Source organism: Ornithorhynchus anatinus, chromosome 5 (genome assembly GCF_004115215.2).
Source record: "Ornithorhynchus anatinus isolate Pmale09 chromosome 5, mOrnAna1.pri.v4, whole genome shotgun sequence".
Lineage (NCBI taxonomy): Eukaryota > Metazoa > Chordata > Mammalia > Monotremata > Ornithorhynchidae > Ornithorhynchus > Ornithorhynchus anatinus.
The window spans coordinates 98401579-98419887 of record NC_041732.1 but is presented as its reverse complement, the minus strand read 5'-3'; the positions used below and the strand labels follow the sequence as shown (position 1 = coordinate 98419887).

At 40.3% G+C, this 18309-nt stretch overlaps 1 protein-coding gene across 23 annotated transcripts in view; it reads right to left on the bottom strand.

Moving 5' to 3' along the window:
- The window catches only part of EPB41L3 (erythrocyte membrane protein band 4.1 like 3), a 177744-nt gene that overhangs the window by 115280 nt on the left and 44155 nt on the right, over nt 1-18309 (bottom strand). For all 23 annotated transcript variants that reach the window (XM_029064705.2, XM_029064701.2, XM_029064707.2 and 20 more), the window contains exon 2: nt 5268-5479. In XM_029064705.2, coding sequence (XP_028920538.1) covers nt 5268-5468 — 201 coding nt within the window. In that variant the 5' untranslated portion in view covers nt 5469-5479. The remainder of the gene's footprint in view (nt 1-5267; nt 5480-18309) is intronic.

Sequence of the window (18309 nt, the reverse complement as noted above, 5' to 3'; positions counted from 1 at the left end):
ATCCCGACTGGATTACTGTGACAGTCTCCTCTCTGATCTCCCTTCCTCCTGTCTCTTCCCCACTCCAGTCTATTCTTCATTCCGCTGCCCAGATCATCTTCCTACCGAAATGCTCTGGGCATGTCACTCCCCTCCTCAAAAACCTCCAGTGGCTGCCTATCAACCTCCGCACGAAACAAAAACTCCTCACTCGTGGCTTCAAAGCTCTCCATCACCTTGCCCCCTCCTACCTCACCTCCCTTCTCTCTTTCTACTGCCCTCCCTGTACACTCCGCTCTTCTGCCACTCACCTCCTCAGGGTCCCCTGTTTACCCCTAGTCCATGGCTTACTGCTGTCCTGGAATGCCCTCCCTCCTCACATCCGCCACACTCTCTTCCCCTCTTCAAAGCCCTACTGAGAGTTCAACTTCTCCAGGAGGCCTTCCCAGACTTAGTCCCCCCTTTCCCTCTGCTCCTCCTCCCCTCCACCCCTTCCCACCCTCTGCTCTTCCCCCTTCCCCTCAGCACTGTGTTCATCTGTATATATTTACTACCCTATTTATTTTGTTAATGAGGTATATATGTCCTTGATTCCATTTATCTTGATGATGTTGTCTTGTTTTGTTCTGTTTTGCTTTGCTGTCTGTCTGCCCCATTTAGATTGTGAGCCCGTTACTGGGGAGGGATTGTCTCTATCTGTTGCCCAATTGTATATTACAAGCACTTAGTACAGTGCCCTGCACATAGTAAGTGCTCAAATAAATACTAATGAATGAATTTGGAACAACCAAACCACTACACTACTAATTTGGATCCCTCACTCCCACCTAACCCCCTTAGTCACTCAGCTCTCAAATAAGTTTCTTTCCTCCCTTAAACCCTAGTAGAACCCTAGGACCAATTATTACATTGACTAGGACAAAGGCCTAGTCAAAGAAAAAAAAAAACAAAACCACCTTCAAAAGTGCTAGTGAAACTTTTCTCCCTTAAAAGGTTGCTTTTGGCACCTCAGTCTATTTACCTTTTTCTAGAAACCCACCAGCACAGTTTCGGAGTGTTAAACCCAAAAAGCAACATGGGCTAGTGGAAAGAGGATGGGCTGGGAGGCTAAGGACCTGGATTCTAATTCTGGTTCTGCCATTTACCTGTTGTGTGACCTTGGACATGTCACAACTTCCCTGTGCCTCATTATCCTTATCGGTAAAATAAGGATTCAATGCATGTTCTCCCTCCTACTTTGAGTCCTATGTGGGATAGGGATTTTGTCCAACCTGATTAACTTGCATCAATCCCAGCATTCAGAACAGTGCTCAACACATATTATACACTTTATAAATATAATAACAATAATACAAGTACTACTACTACTAATAACCCAGCATTTGAGAGATGCTACAGATGGGATTTGGGGCTTTTATTATGCTCCGGTGGAGGCATGGTTCTGCATTGTGGTTCTGCACCCCTAAGTAGTCTGATTCTCACCCTACTCCCACTTTTATTAATTCATTCAATCATATTTATTGAGTGCTTACAGTGAGCAAAGCACTGTTTTAAGGGCTTGGGTGAGTACAGTATCACAATAAACAGATACATTCCCTGCCCACAACAAGCTTACAGTGTAGAGAGGGAAACAGATGTTAATATATAGCTATTTACCTAAATTAGTTCTGCAGGCTGGGAAGGGGGATGAATAAAGGGAGAAGAATGAACACAACCTACATCACACAATTACATATCCACCTGTAATTGACTTAAATGTCTGTCTCCTCCTCTAGATTGTTAAGTTCCTAGTGGGCAGGGTTTGTCTCTTCCAACTCTTTGTATGGCACTCTCCCATATGCTTACAATGGCCCTCTGCACACAGTAAGCACTCCGAAATCCCTATGATTGATTGATGGAAGTACTGTTGTCTTTTCAAGAGCTTGTGCCTTCTTCCTGAAGAATTCCTCCTGTAGTAATCACTGTGGCTGAAAATCATGAACTTATTTGAGTTTCACTGAATGTCAATGGGATAGAAGCATAAGTTTTCAGTGGGTTTTGGGCTACATTCTTCTTCTACCACAATCATGACAGCTAAGTGGAGCAGGCTTTCCGGAGCATTTAAACACTAAGACCAGGAACCCTTTCATCAGCCTCCAGGGACATGTTACTCTTATTTTTAACAAGCATCAAAAATGTGTTTGAGGTCAAAAAGATAATAATAATAACTGTGGTATGTGCCAAGCACTCCAAGAAGCACAGGGACAGTATGGGATAACCAAGTTGGACACCGTCACTTCCCGAAATGGCGCTCACAGTCTAAGGGGGAGAATACTGAATCCCCAATTTACAGATGAGGAAACAGGCACATAGGATTTAAGTGATTTGTCTCACAGCAGATGAGTTGCAGAGCCAGGATTACGAACCAAGGCCTCTGACTTGCAGGGCCATACTCTGTCCAGAGGGCCACACTGCTTCATCACCAGATGAAGAACAAAAACATCTCCGTGGCTACAGAAAGACAGAGAGATTAGAATAACTATTCTGCTCCCCAAAGGTCAGGAACCATCTCTAATTCCCATCTGTGTATTTTCCTATCAGCAATTAGAACCATGCTTTGCACAGAGTAAGTGTTTAGTAGAAGCAGCAGGACCGAGTGAACAAAGCTCAGGCCTAGGAGTCAGAGGACCTGGGTTCTAATCCCACATCGCCATTTGTCTGCTGTGTGACCTTGGGCAAGTCACTTAATTCTCTGTGCCTCAGTTATCTCATCTGTAAAATAGGGTTTAAGACTATGAGCCCCATGTCAGACAGGGACAGTGTCCAACCTAATTAACTTGTATCTACCCCAGTGCATAGTACAGTGCCTGGCATATAGTAAGCACTTAAACACCATTTAAAAAAAGCTACTATTACTACTACCGACTCTGCCCCTTGTCAGCTGTGTGACTGTGGGCAAGTCACTTCACTTCTCTGTGCCTCAGTTCCCTCATCTGTAAAATGGGGCTGAAAACTGGGAGCGTCACATGGGACAACCTCATTCCCCTGTATCTACCCCAGCGCTCAAAACAGTGCTCTGCACGTAGTAAGCGCTTAACAAATACCAACATTATTATTACTACCTTTCCAGGAGTGTTGTTTCAACTGCTCAGGCTGAAAAGTGGCCAACAGGGTGGACTTCAGGCCAAATACATTGGGTAAGACAAAAAAAAAAAATACTTGGTCATCTCAAGAACCAAGAGGGAAATTAATAGGCTTGTTCTAAACATCTAATTTTTTAGCCTCTCTCAAGGCCAGGTACCTGGGTAATGAACAAATGTGGCTTTCTAATGTGGTTTTGCTCAGTTTTCTTCATCTTGTTTCAAGTTGCTGGCTCTGGAATATAAATGAAGTCTATGCCCAGTCACATAACTCCCTTTGGCTTATGCCTGGCACTCAAATCCAAACTGTTGGAAAAATACCAACTACTGAAATTTTCCTAGCTTGGAAACAACCAACCTACCTCAAAACCAACTTGAGTGTAGTAACCAGGAATCTCAGTGAAGACAATAATCCCTTTCTCTGATAACGTTATTGAAAACAAACTAAACAAGGTATTTTTTAATGGTATTTGTTAAGCACTTACTATGCGCCAGGCACTGAACTAAGTGCTGGGGTAGATACAAGCTAAGCAGGTTCATTCACTCAATCATATTTATTGAGCACTTACTTTGTGCAGAGCACTGTACTAAGCACTTGGGGAAAACACAGCAGTAAACAGACATAGTCCTTGTCCCACTTGGGGCTCACAGTTTTGATCCCATTTTAGAGATGAGGAAATTGAGGCCCAGAGAAGTGAACTGACTTCAACATCACTCAATGGCAGAACCAGGATAAGAACCCAGGTCCTACTAACTTCCAGGCCCTTGCTCTATCTGCTAGTCCATGTTGCTTCTTATATTAATATTAAGCCTTTTCAGTACTGCATTTGAGATTTGCCCCTAAATCCATTTTTAATTCACTTTCATAGACCTAAAGAGTCATTAAGCCTAACCATTAGAAATTTGAGGATTAGTCCACCTATCATTCATCCACTACCACTGCAAAGATGACTTTCTGGTAATATCATCTTGTCCACATCTCTCTACTCCTTAAAAACCTCCAGGGGATTACCTATCCCCCTCCACAGCTAGCAGAAACACCACCACTGGCATCAAGGCTCTGATGCAGTTGTTCCCAGCTCTCATACCCACTAACTTTTCAGTTTGCACTCTTCATTCCATCCAGACTCGCCTTCTAAATGTACCTCTCTCCTGACCCTTCCACCTCGTATCACTAACATAATTCCCCAGTCTGAAGCTTCCTGTTCTTTTCTCCTGCTAAATCTGCCAGGCCAAAGTTCTCCCTATATTCGAAGTCCTCCTGAATAATAATAATAATAATTGTGGTATTTACGTGCTTACTGTGTGCCAGGCGCTGTACTAAGCTCTGGGGTAGGTACAAGAAAATCGGGTTGGACAGAGTCCCTGTCCCACAGAAAGCTCACAGTCTTAATTCCCTTTTACAGATGAGGGCACTGATGCATAGAGAAATGAAGCGACTTGTCCAAGATCACACAGCAGACATGTGGCAGAGCTGGGATTAGAACCCATGTCCTCTGACCCCCAGACCTATGCTCTTTCCACAAGACCAGGCTGCGTCCTCACTACATGGCACATAGTAAGTGATGAGTAAATACCACAGTTATCATTCGCATCCTATCCCATTGTCGACCCCTGGGCGGTCCTGGAATGCCCCCCTCCTCACCACCGCCAAACTAATTATCTTCCCCTCTTCAAAGCCTTACTTCTCCAAGAGGCTTTCCCAGACTGAGCTTCCCCTTTTCCCTCTGCTCCCTCTGCTGCCCCTCTACCCCCCCTTTCACCTCCCTCAGCTGAGCCCCCCTTTCAAGCCCTTTCCCTCTGCTCCTCCCCCCTCCCTTCCCTTCCCCTCAGCACTGTGCTCGTCTGCTCATTTATATATATTTATTACCCTATTTATTTTGCTGATGAGGTGTACATCACTTTGATTCTATTTATTGCTATTGTTTTAATGAGATGTACATCCCCTTGATTCTATTTATTGCTATTGTTTTTGTCTGTCTGTCTCACCCAATTAGGCTGTAAGCCCATCAATGGGCAGGGACTGTCTCTATCTGTTGCCGATTTGTACATTCCAAGTGCTTAGTACAGTGCTCTGTACATAGTAAGCACTCAAAAAATACTATTGAATGAATGGTTTTCTCTTTCTCGGGAAGGTTATCAAGCCTAGTGCAAGAAGAATCCACTGACCTCCTTTTTCACTGGAGTGCTGTGGGCTGCTGCAGCAGAAAACTGCTCCAAAGCTTGCTGATGCTCGTCACTGAGCTGTTGCTGCTGTTGTGGCTGCTGCTGAAGAGCCCCAGCTTCACCCTGAGGACCAGCGGATGTCTCTTGGTGCTTTGGTTCTTGGTCCTGTTTAGATTCAGAGTCTGATCCAGATTCAGTAGTCATGATCGATTGTTCTGCAAGACAAAAGATGGGAACCCCCATTCAGAATATTCTCTAGGGGGAGGCCACAGGGTCTACGACTGATGTTATTTTACAGAGCGCTCACTATGGGTCAAGCACTGTCCTAAGCAATAGGTAGATGCTTAAGTAATCAGGCCATATACAACCCTAACCAACAATCTAAGTGTCAAGTCTACTGAAAAGTAGGGTGGATTGGGAGGTGGGAATATAAAGGACTTGGGCTTTTTGCTGGAAGCTCATTGTGGGCAGGGGACATGACTACCAATTTGGTTGTACTGTATGCTCCCAAGCGCTTAGTACAGTGCTATTCTATATACAGTAGGCACTCAATGAGTCCCACTGATTTACTGATTTTTATTTCTATTGCAATCCTCAAGCGTTTAGTACCATGCTCTGCCCCCAGTGGTTTTCAATGGAGATAGCTGATTGCATATGAGACCTTGGTAGGTTATTTTTACCTCTTTGTGCCTCCAGGTTTATAACTGTAAATTGTGAATGACACCAGAGCCTTTTAGCTTGTCTCCAGTCTACGCCCTCCTTTCCTCTTCTCCCACTCCCTTCTGCATCACTCTGACTTGCTCCCTTTATTCATTCCCCCTCCCAGCCCCAAAGAACTTAAGTACATATCTGTCATTTATTTATATTAATGTCTGTCTTTCCCTCTAGAATATAAATTCATTGTGGGCAGGGAATGTGTCTGTTATAATGTTATATTGTACTCTTCTAAGTGCTTAGTGCAGCACTTTACACATAATAAGCACTCGTTAAATATGACTTACTGAATAGACTGTAAGTTTGTTTTTGGCAGGGGACATGTCTGCTAATTCAGCAGTATTATACTCTCCCGAGCACTTACTCAGTGCTCTGCGTAAACACTCACAAAATACCACTGATAGATTCTGCCCCACCCTACAGCATAAGGATGACAGGGAAGGGGCAAAGAGGATCACTTTAGTAAATGCTTTGGAAAAGAAATGAAAATAAATGTGGCATTATCATAGAAAAAGGGTGATAAAAGTGCAAGGAAGGATTTAGATTTGGGCTAGGTCTTTTGAATTGAAATAAGCATAAAGGTCCACTGACAATACAGAAAATGTACTTTCAATTTAAAATCCTATATTCCTAATTCTGGACTAATATTTACTCCATGCACGGTGTTGAAACTATCCATTAGCTTACAGACTCAGGAAGTTAGCCATGATCAATTCCAAGACAAACATTAATCCATAAAGACAAATATTTTCATATGCACAAACAATGCTATACACAGTCCATAAGAATCATCTGAATAATTGAAGAATGCACTGAACATCTTCCAATTATCCTTACCACCTTTTGTCATTCATCCACATAATTACTGAGTTCCTAAAATGGAATTTTTCAAGACAATTGACCTCAGAGAGATAGAACCAGATTAGAATCTGAAGACAGGTTGTGTTTCAGAAGGAATTCAAACATTCACGGGAGTATATGTACATTCATTAGTTCTAATAGAAAATGATCAAAATTCTTTGCATAAAATAAGTAAATAATATTCTTCCCAAGAACATACTCGGTCTATTTTTTTGTATCATAAAGAGCCAACTTGAAAAATAACAAATCTCATTTAACTAAATATACCATGTTACTACAAAATTGGAGCAGGTGGAGCTTCAAGAGAAATGATTCCCTGAATTCCTGGTTTGGAAAATAAAGTTGAGAGCTTTATTATTGCTTTTACTATCACAAGGATGGTTCTGATGACCCAACAAAGAAAGTAAACATTATTCCTATGCCCAGAACCCAGGAATATCAGGAAAGCCTAAAGGAGGCCAAGAAAAATGTAAAATGTATGGCTCTTCTTTCTGTTACATTTTAGCTAAATTTGATCTCAAAGCAGTAATATGGTTCGGCACGGTGGAGTCCATGTACTGGAATGAAGTGGCTGAAATTTTGCAATTTTAGTGAAAATATATTTAAGTAATAGGATACGCAAGAAATCTAATCAGGTTAAATTCCATGTAAGTGCCCTCCTTTCCTCTTCCTCCAATCCCTTCTGTGTCACCCTTACTTGGTCCCTTTATTCATCCCCCTGCCCAGCACTACACCACTTAAGTACAGAACTGTTATTTGTATATTTATATGAACATCTGTCTTCCCCTCTAGACTGTAAGCTCATTGGGGGCACAGAATGTGTCTGTTTTCTGTTGTATTATACTCTCCCAAGTGCTTAGTACAGTGCTCTGCACACAGTAAGTGCTATAAATACGACTAAATGAATAAACTTCACTTGGGTACTGGCAGGAGGACATAAATGACAATACCAACCAGACTAACAACTTGGCCCTAGGTTCTGTGGACTTAATAACAGTGGTATTTTATTAAGCGCTTACTATGTGCCAAGCACTGTACTAAGTGCTGGAGAGACTGCAAGCTAGTCAGATTGGACACAGACTCTGTCCCACAAAGGGCTCAGAGTCTTAGTCCCCAATTTACAGATGAGGGAACTGAGGCACAGAGAAGTGAAATGACTTGCCCAAGGCCACAGAGCAGACAAGTAGCAGAGCCAGGATAAGAACCCATGACCTTCTGACTCCCAGGCCCTTGCTTTATCCACCAGGCCATACTGTTTCTCCCCATTCTTCAAAAACTTCCAATGGTTGCCCATCCACCTCTGCATCAATCAGAGCCTCCTCACCACTGGATTTAAGGCCATTCAAAGGTATTTATTGAGCATTTACTGAGTGCAGAGAACTGTACTAAGAACTAGGGAAAGTACAACACAGTTTGTAGACACAATCCTGCCCACAAGGAGCTGACAGTCGCTAGGGGGAAAAAGACATTAAAACAGATTTCAGATGGGGGCTGGGGGGCAACACAGTATAAGAATTGGCACATAAATGTTCCCCCCATCTCAAAACTATTTTAACCTCTGTCATGCCTATTAGATCATAAGTTCCTTGAGGGCTAAGATCAGTCGGTCTATCTCATTTACGGAGCACTTACTGTGCGCAGAGCACTGTACTAAGCACTTGGGAGAGTACAGTACAACAATATAACAGACACATTCTCTGCCCACAACAAGCTTTCAGTCTAGAGGTCATGTCTACTATTCTACTGTAGACTTTCAAGTGATTAGTATAATGCTCTGCACACAGTAATTGCTCAATAAGTACCACTGATTTACTCACAGTCTAGGTCTGTATCCACAAAACAAGATCACCATGAATGCCTTTAAAAAATAAAAAATCTAGGTTGACTACTAGGAAATATATTTTAAAATTATCGTGAGGCAAACTACTAGGGCTTATGTCCTATAGCACCCTGCTCAGCTGATAAAATGAAATAAAGTGATATAAAAATTCACAAAATGTCAACTCTGCTAGGTTTTTGGTGAATCATTTGGTAAATGAGTAAAAAATTAATTTTAAAAGTAAATTTCTTCTTTTTGCCCCTTCTGGGAACCAAATTGCATACTCAATTATCCTATTACTAAAGACAATACTACAAATGAAAAAAGAAACAGAATCCTATCTAATCATATTGAGAAGAAGCATAGCCTAGTGGATACAGCAAAGACCTGGGAGTCAAAAAGACTTGGGTTCTAGTCCTGGCTCTGCCACGTATCTACTGTGTGATCTTGAGTAAGTAACACTTCACCTCATCTGTAAAATGGGGATTAAGAATGTGAGCCCCATGCAGGACAGGGGCTATGTTCAACCTAATTAATTTGTACCTACCCCAGTGCTTAAAACAGTACCTGGCACATAATAAGCACTTAGGAGATACCATTTTAAAAATATTAAAGTTTCAACACATTAATTAAAAGTTGATTTAAAATCTTCATGGATACAATTTTTAATTCCAAATTGCAAATAGAAAAATATGGGAAGAACATCCAGCTTATTTTTCAGTTTTTAAAGCAAACTGTTGTTATCTGGGCTTCTTGATCATGATCTGGTCATATTTTCTTAGATCTGGTAACCATAGTTACAGTGCAATTTATAGTAAACTGTCAAGCCACAAATCTACTTACTACTATGAGTTTTGTCTTGGATATCAATTTGTTACCTTGGAAGAAATAACATTCATTGTGCCTGGGACATAAAAATGGAAAATATTTGTTTAGAAAAAATGTTTATTTCTCCAAGTATCTGCTTGGTGAATCACATGACTGCAGGAAATTAATCAAATGAAAGAAGTCCTCATTCCAAATTTGAATGTCATTAACCTAAAGAGGGAGATAAACAAGCCCACAATTAGAGGCTTGCGTTCATGACCTATGTAGCTACCTATTTTTTTTTAAAATTATTTCAGGTCCACTGGACAAAGACAGGAGATGTACACACATAAAAAAAAATTCAAAAATAAATATGGCTGAGTAGTGTATCACCCTGCGATAAAACCTTTCTCCCAAAAAGACCTTATTAAATTTTGAACATAAAATATGCTTGGGAAAAAAAATGTTTTTACAAGTTTCAAAAGGTCTCCACGTTGGATGCTTCTATTTTTCAACAGTACCCCTAGTATAATAGAATTATCCTCATTAGATTGTGTATAATAACATGGATGCATATATAGGGAAGTCTGCTCCTTTGTGACACTTAAAAAACAACAAACTCTTAGAGACAATTACTAAACAGGAAATAAATTAACTTGTTCCCAGTGGGAGATTAAGGATTTGAGGAATAGGAGATAAGCCTTCAACAAGAACAGTAAAGCTTACATTTATTTTAGCTTGTAAATGCACAAGTACTGGTGAATTGAATATCTTTACTCACAGCAGATTCAATCTATATTTCTTTTCTTTCTTTCCTGCTCATATTTCATTTTAATTTGAATCAATTCCCACTCTATCTTGCTTTTCTTGGACTGTAGTCTTAATAGATTTAAAATTTTCCTAGTAATAATAATAATGAGTTGGAATTTGTTAAGTGTTTATTATGTGCCAAAATCCCTCTGGTTACAAGCTATGGACTCCTTTCACTAAAATAACTCTTTCATAGATCTCTCAACAATCCTTTCACTGCTTTCAATAATTTTAAGGATCATTCACTTTTAAATATAGTATTTTACTTCATTTTGCCCATTTTAAGGTAATATTTACTGAACTGTTACCCAAAGTAAAGTGATAATGTTTCCAAAGCCAATATCTTAAAAATGTAAATGGAATCACTTCAGAGCCCTTGATCCAAAATGAAATTGTGTTTTCAGTATTTGTTCTTTTCTATCCAGCTCTGTGGAAACTCAAAAACCATCTCCTTCCTCTATTCCTCATGAAAAAGTCACTCAATCCTCTAACAAGTAATTGCTTTACTAAGATGTTTTCAAATTATATTGTAATTTAAACACCAATTAACAGACAATAAAGTACTCATATTGCTAGTAATAATAATAACTGTGGTATTCGTTAAGCACTTACTACGTGACAGGACTATACTAAGCACTTGGGTGGATACAAGCAAATTGGATGGGACACAGTTCCTGCCCCACATAGAGCTCAGTCTTAATCTCCACTTTACAGATGAGGTAACTGAGGCACAGAGAAGTGAAATGACTTGCCCAGGGTCACAGAGCAGACAAGTGGCGGAGTCAGGATTAGAACCTAGGTCCTTTGGACTCCCAGGCCCTTGCTCTTTCCACTAGGCATATTGCTTAGAAATTGTTCATATGAAGAACTAGAAGCAAAAAAATGCAGCTTTAAAATTGTTATTTGTATGCCAGAAAGTTTCCACATGAGGGACAATGCCTTTTCAGGAATAAAAATTGTTTATCCAGCCTTGCAAAATGCAAGGTGCTTTGGTTGCAGTTATAAAAGTTTGCCAACGCATGTGTGATCCTTTGATTTTTGTTTTTAAGATATTAAACTGCAGTATTTCATTTCTATCTTTCTGGATGGCAATCTTCCAGCCGTCTAGTTCATAAAAGAGCTTGCTCTCCCCAACCAGGTGACTTCCCTGTGTCTCAGTTTCATCATCTATAAAATGGGAATTAAATAACTGTTCTCCCTCCTACTTAGACGAGGAGTCCCATATGAGGTAAGGATTGTGTTCTATCTGCATATACCATATCTTCCTCAGTGCTTAGTACAGTGCTTGTCACATAGAATGTCCTCAACAAATACCTCAATTATAATGATAATAGTTTCTATTAACCATATGATTATTATTAACCACATTGGGCCAAGTAAATGGGCTCTATACAAATTTATTCTGCTCACCATGTTTTGGGACTGTTTCCTCCTGATAAGGAACAGTCCCTAGCACATACTAATCACTTAACAAATGTCATTATAAAACCTAACTACGACTCCCAACTCTTTCCCAGTGAATTTATGATTTGCCATTGGCTAATCATAGTGCTTTCCCCCAACCTAACCCTCATGGATGGCCCGTCTCATGGATGGCCCGGCCTGAATGAAACCACTGACCTGCAGCAAGAGACCATTTCTGCTGGCCAATGCTAACAAAATGTGGCTTCCATTTATCTTCCTTCCTGTGTTATCTGCCCTGGGGAGGCTAGGCTGGTAAAAATCCTCTCAGTAAAAGGATTAGTTAGCAGGTGTTTTCCTCAGAAAGGGGTCAACCTTGTCTGCTTTTTTCAAATAAGGTCTCTGGTTCCACTCTATTGGATTTGACAACACGGGTTTGGATCAAATCATCACATTTTCCAAATGTAAATTATCTCATAACATGGGTGGGGGCAGGAGTTTGAGGGAGACATGTGCACATTCCCAAAACACACCCATTAAAGAAAACTTGTGGTATGGCAGATGTACCCTAGTGGTTGGAGTGAGCTAGCAAACACTTCTCTCCAAACTGCAGCACAATCTATCCAGACAGATGCATTTTATGGGAAGAACATTCCCTAATTCCCGACCAGCATCCTGTCCAGAAGTGAGAGTGAAACGTTTTTTGTGTTATTATAAACTAGTTCTGGAATTCTTACCCTCCCCAGTATGTCAGTATGAAACTGGTTGAACAGCCTTACTGAAAGTTTCCAGAGTAAATTATTTCATTCATTAGTTCAATCCCATTTATTGAGTGCTTACTGTGTGCAGAGCACTGTACTAAGCATTTGGAAAGTTCAATTCAGCAACAGAGACAATTCCTGCACACAACGGATATACATCATTAATATATACATACATATACATATTAATATACATATACATCATTAATATAAATAAATGGAATTATAAATATGTACATATCTACATATGTGCTGTGGGGAGGGGAGCAGAGCAAAGGGAGTGAGTCGGGGTGATGGGGAGGGTAGGGGGTGCAGGGCCTCTTTGCAAGGAAATAGAAAAAGGAATGAGATGTAGTAGAGGGTAGCAAGATTAGAAGATGCAGAAGAGAGTCTTTCCATGGTTCAATTTATCATTCATTCATAAGTGAATCTACCCAAAATAGGCAGGTGGCTATACTATCAATAAGAGATAAATCTTTGACAGTCCTGTGATCATTCTTTATTATAGATCAACTTCAATTTTGCGAGATTATTTTAAGATGACATATGGCTTTGCAATAAAGTGACATTTTATTTTGTATTTAATTCTTTTTTTAAGCATTCCACAAGAGTCTAGAAAAAACAAGTTGTTTTAAGAAATAGGAGTTAGCATTTATTTCAAGACTCTGTTCAATAGTGAAAGAACAAAATTTAAGATTATGAGCCCACTGTGGAACAGGGACAGTATCCTACCTGATTATGTTGAATCTACCCCAGCACTTAGTAAAGTATTTAAGTATCTAAATACCATAATTATTATCAAAACTTTTTACTAAAAAGAAGAATGATAACATCTTGGTCTTCCATAATAAACTGTTATTTTAAAGCTCTCTCAAAGATGTTTAAAATAAAAGAAACTACAATATTTGGAAGGTAGTAATGGGAAACTGGGAAAACCAAGACTACAAAGAATTGGAGCTAGCATTTTAGAAGCAAACTATTCAGCATGTGTCTCCAATATATTTTCCAACAAAACAGGAGGTGGGTTCAACTTTCTTGACACCAAGCCAAATAGTACAGGATGATTCAAATTTCATCCACAGCAGATACAAGCTGGGCAAAAATGATTCACAGAGATGAGAATTGTACCATACAAAATATTTATCACAACCTGATTCACAAATACTTTTCTTAAGCTCTTTCCTCCTAATCTCCTAAAGCTCTTAAAGAGAACAATATAAATTGAGAAATTGTCCAAAGACAACTTAAGTACTAGGGTACAATAACAATGAAGCAGAATCACACCCTACAACATGAGCTCTAAGATTTTAAGGTAAATCAAATTTGTTTTAAATATAACAACACACATTAAACCAATTCAGAGCGAAAGAAAAAAATCAAGAGCCTCATTTCTAGGAAGAATACAAATTTGATTTAGCTTTCAATTTTTCACCTCTAAATTTCATTGAATAGCTTATTTTGATATGTCACATCTACTGAAAAAATCCTTTGAAATCAAGGTCTGACAAGTTGTAAGAGATAATAAAGAGTTCTAATGTAGTAGGTATAGAGAATTAAAGTTTAAGACTTCAATACTAACCTAAGAGTTAAATACTCCCATTTTTTCTCTGAAAACTCAAATCTACCCTCAGAGAATGAAAGACATCACAGTGTTTCATGTCCATTTTGCTTTTATGGTATTTGTTAAATGTTTACTATATGCCAGGCACTGTACTAAGCGCTGGGTTAGACACAAAGTTATCAGATTGGACAAACAGTCCCTGTCCCACATGGGGTTCACAATCTTAATCCCCACTTTAAAGATGAGGGAACTGAGGCCCACACAAGTGAAGTACCTTCCCCAAGTTCACAAAGCAGATACTACGTGACAAGTCACTGACCTTTTGAACAGATAACTGTGTTCATATATAGATTGATATTTCAGGCTGAGCCAGATTTTACCAGTATATAAAATTACCTCACTGGAAATAAAGTGATCACTTTAAACAAAATAACAAAACAGTGCATTTACTCTTTCAGGTACTATTTAAACTCCTGAAACAGTAATTTACTAGTCTTTCCAAGTAATATCCCATTTGGAAAGGCTAATTCATGAAGCTGTGCTTTTAATTTTTCTCCAAAGACAAGTTTATACAATGTAAGAGTTTGGCTTCTTATTCAATAAAGGTGATAAAAAGACCAAAAAAACTTGTCACACACATCAATTTGGATAGACTCCTTTGAATACCTAATGTGCCATTTTCACCTGTAGAAGTAGCAAGTGGTAGTAGTAATAGTATCTACTAAGCACTAAGCACTGGGAGAGGATACATAGGTCGGAATTAAACATGGTATGGAAAGAAGCTGTAAATCACGTGCAAAACTAAATGAGCAGGATAATAGGTAAACTCACATCTCAAGGATCCAAAACTCTTTTTAAATCCTCTGGTGCCAGATATATCAGTTTGTGCACATGCCGTATGAGATACGTAACTAAAATAGTCCCCCTACATTTTCAGGGAAACAAAACTATTCGGTTCCAAGAAATCATTTCAATTCAAACTAGCCTTTCAGCAGGAGTGCAGATTTCCCATTAGCAATTCATGTGATGTCCAGCAGAATAAAAATAAAGCCTCCCATTAAATTTAGGTGTAATGGCTGATTTTATTTCTGAATATAGTTGTGTAGTTAAGCTCCACATTCAGTAAATGCAAATCAAAAACAGATACATTAACATTAAAATGAATCAGCAAAATAGATTTCTCCCTCCCAAAAAAGGTCTTATGCTGAGCTAAGATAAACAGCTTTAAGGTTCAGGAACAGAAGTTCTAATACTTCCTCTTAGGACTAGGACCAACTGTCTAAAGAGCAGCTGAACTCATGTAGAGCAGCTGTGCAAGTAATCTAATGACAAACAAGAGGTCTAAGTCACCATGAAATTAAAACATGACCAACACAAAGCCATCATTGGTCTTGACACAAAGCAAGTCACAAACCATAATTTCTTAAAGATTCTGATGTTTCCCAACAGCATACGTTATATGCAGATGGGGAAAAAAAAGTGAGCTGTTAAATGACTTTTATCAGATAATACATTCCCTAGATGAGAATAGGGGTAATGCTGTATATTGCCAGTACTATATGTATCACAGTATAATGCATATATAGAAATAAAATTCTGAAAGGAGCCTACAGATATCAATGGTACCAGCCTTGAAGAATATAACATATCATCCTGTATGACAAAAAAAAAAGTTTGCATTCTGAAATATTTCTCCCATATTTTGAGTGAATCCACTATAGGCACTAGGCAGATAAAGATAGGGAAAAGGAGGGAGGAAGCCACATATCATAGTGGTAACACAGAGTCCAGGCAATGCTATTCTGGAGGATGACATTGTTTAACTCTTTTCATTTCCACGCAAAAAGACAATCCCCTTGTTTTCTTCCATATTTTCTATTTTATCCATCTAATGTGAAGGGAAAGGAAATCACTCATGTATATACAGTTAAGTCTGAGGGTAATAGTGATCATGATAACAATAATAAAAATGAATGGTATTTACTAAGGATTTAGGAGGTACCAAGCACTGAGATAAATGCTGGGGCAGATAGAATGTATTCACACTGAACCTAGTCCTTGTTCCACAAGGCATACACAGTCTATAAGGAAAGAAGCACCATTGTCTTATCTCCATTTTCCAGATGATGAAACTGAGGCATGGAGAGGTTAACTGCTTTGCCCAAAGTCACACTGTACAGAAGTAGGGGAGTCAAGACTAGAATCAAGGTTTCCCAACTTCTACTCCCACGCTCCTTCCATTAGGCCAGGATCACATTCAAGTAATAGTAGTAATAATAATATTGAGCTGTGCACTGGACTAGGTGCTTGGGAGTTGCCCAAGGTAACCCAGCAGACAAGTGACAGAGCCAAGATTAGAACCTAGAATCCTGGTCTTTTTGACTCCCAGTCCCATGCTCTACCCATTAAGCCACGCTGCTTCTCTCTGCCCTCGCTTGCTTCCAGATGCACAGGTGACAGGTGGCCCCATGGAAACCAGGAAAGGCCCCACACGGCAGCTGCTGCCCAGTACACAGTCACACACCAGCTTCCTCCCTTCCCCTGAGCTCTTACTGCCCCCTCCTAATTTACCTCGCCTCCAACTGCCAGTGTTCAATCTAATGCATGCTCCTAATGCTCACTGGAAAGCAGACACACTAAATCAGCCTGGGAAATTACATTTCCTAATCCAATATCCTAGCCTAAAATCCAGATCACATCCATGACATCCTCTCCCAACATCCTGCACTTTCTCAAAAACATGTGCAGCTGAATTTCCTCTGCAGTGGCAAGAAAGAAGAGGATGCAGAAAAGAGAAGGGGAAGAGCTAAGGAAAGGAGGCAGGCCAGCATGAGTCAACAATAAGGATTCCAACAGGATCAACTAGCCAAGCCTGGCATCGATCAGTTAATAGTGTTTATTAGGGGGGCTTACCCTCAGATAATTCCAACTCCTGTTCCCCGAGGGTCTGGAGACTGAACTCAGCCCCACTGGCCAGGGCTTCCAGGAGGAGCTGGCTCCCGGTTTGATTGTCCGGATCTTATGCAGACCAACGGGTGAGCCTCACTCCCCTCACCCCTAGTCACTCACTCCAGCCGGGGCTGAGCCCCAGAACAGGAGCCTGACTGTAAACTTTCCTTTCAAGCATATTTACTTCCTTGGCCTCATTCTCCTCTTTCTTGCCGCACACCCTTAGCTCCCTCTCTCCCCCGCCCCCCTTCCACATCCAGTAAAACACTCATTCATTCATTCATATTTATTGAGTGCTTACTGTGTGCAGAGCACTGTACTAATTGCGTGGGAGAGGACAATACAACAATAAACAGACACATTACCTGCCCAGGAATTTACAGTCTGCTTTCCCATAATGAAAGTCCTCCTGAAATCACATCTGCTCCAAAATCTAGACTGTGAGCCCGTTGTTGGGTAGGAATTGTCTACATGTGTTGCTGAATTGTACTTTCTAAGCGCTTAGTACAGTGCTCTACATACAGTAAGTGCTCAGTGAATATGGCTGAATGAATGAACTCTCATTTCACCCTGCTCCTACTGCCATTTCAGCACTTGCCCTTCACCTATGCACAAGAGTCCTCTCCTCCACTAAGGCTTTGGGTGCTTACTCCTTCACCCTCCACCTCTGGCCTGCTATTTGTCCTTGGGGAAGTCACTTAACTTCTCTGTGCCTCAGTTTCCTCATCTGCCTGGGTCCCATACTGTAGTGTAAGCTTCCATCCTCTCATTTATTTCATTCAATCTTATTTTTGAGCACTTACTGTATGCAAAGTACTGTGCTAAGTGCTTGGAAAGTGCAATTCAGCAATAAAGAGAGAGAGAATCCCTGCCCACAATGTGGTTACAGTCTAGAAGGGGGGAGACAGACATCAAAACAAGTAAACAGGCATTAATATAAATAAATAGAATTACAGATATGCACATAGATGCACAAGTGCTGTGGGATGGGGAGGGGAGGTAGAGCAAAGGGAGTGAGTGGGGGTGACAGAGAGGGGGTGGTTAGTCTGGGAAGGACTCTTGGAGGAGGTGAGCCTTCTCCTGACTAGGGCCCAGGCTGCCTCCCTTACTTTACACTCTTCCGTTCATTTATTCATTCAATTGTATTTAGTGAGTGCTTACTGTGTGCAAAGCACTGTACTAAGCACTTGAGCGAGCACAATATAACATACAAATTCCTGCCCACAACGAGCTCACAATCTGGAGGGAGATATTTTGACATTAGCAGACCCCAGCTCTTGCCTTAGCTCAGCACCATTCACTTTCTCCCCCACCCCAGAACATGTGCTTGCAGGGCCCAGTTAGAGGATTTTTTTTTTCCCC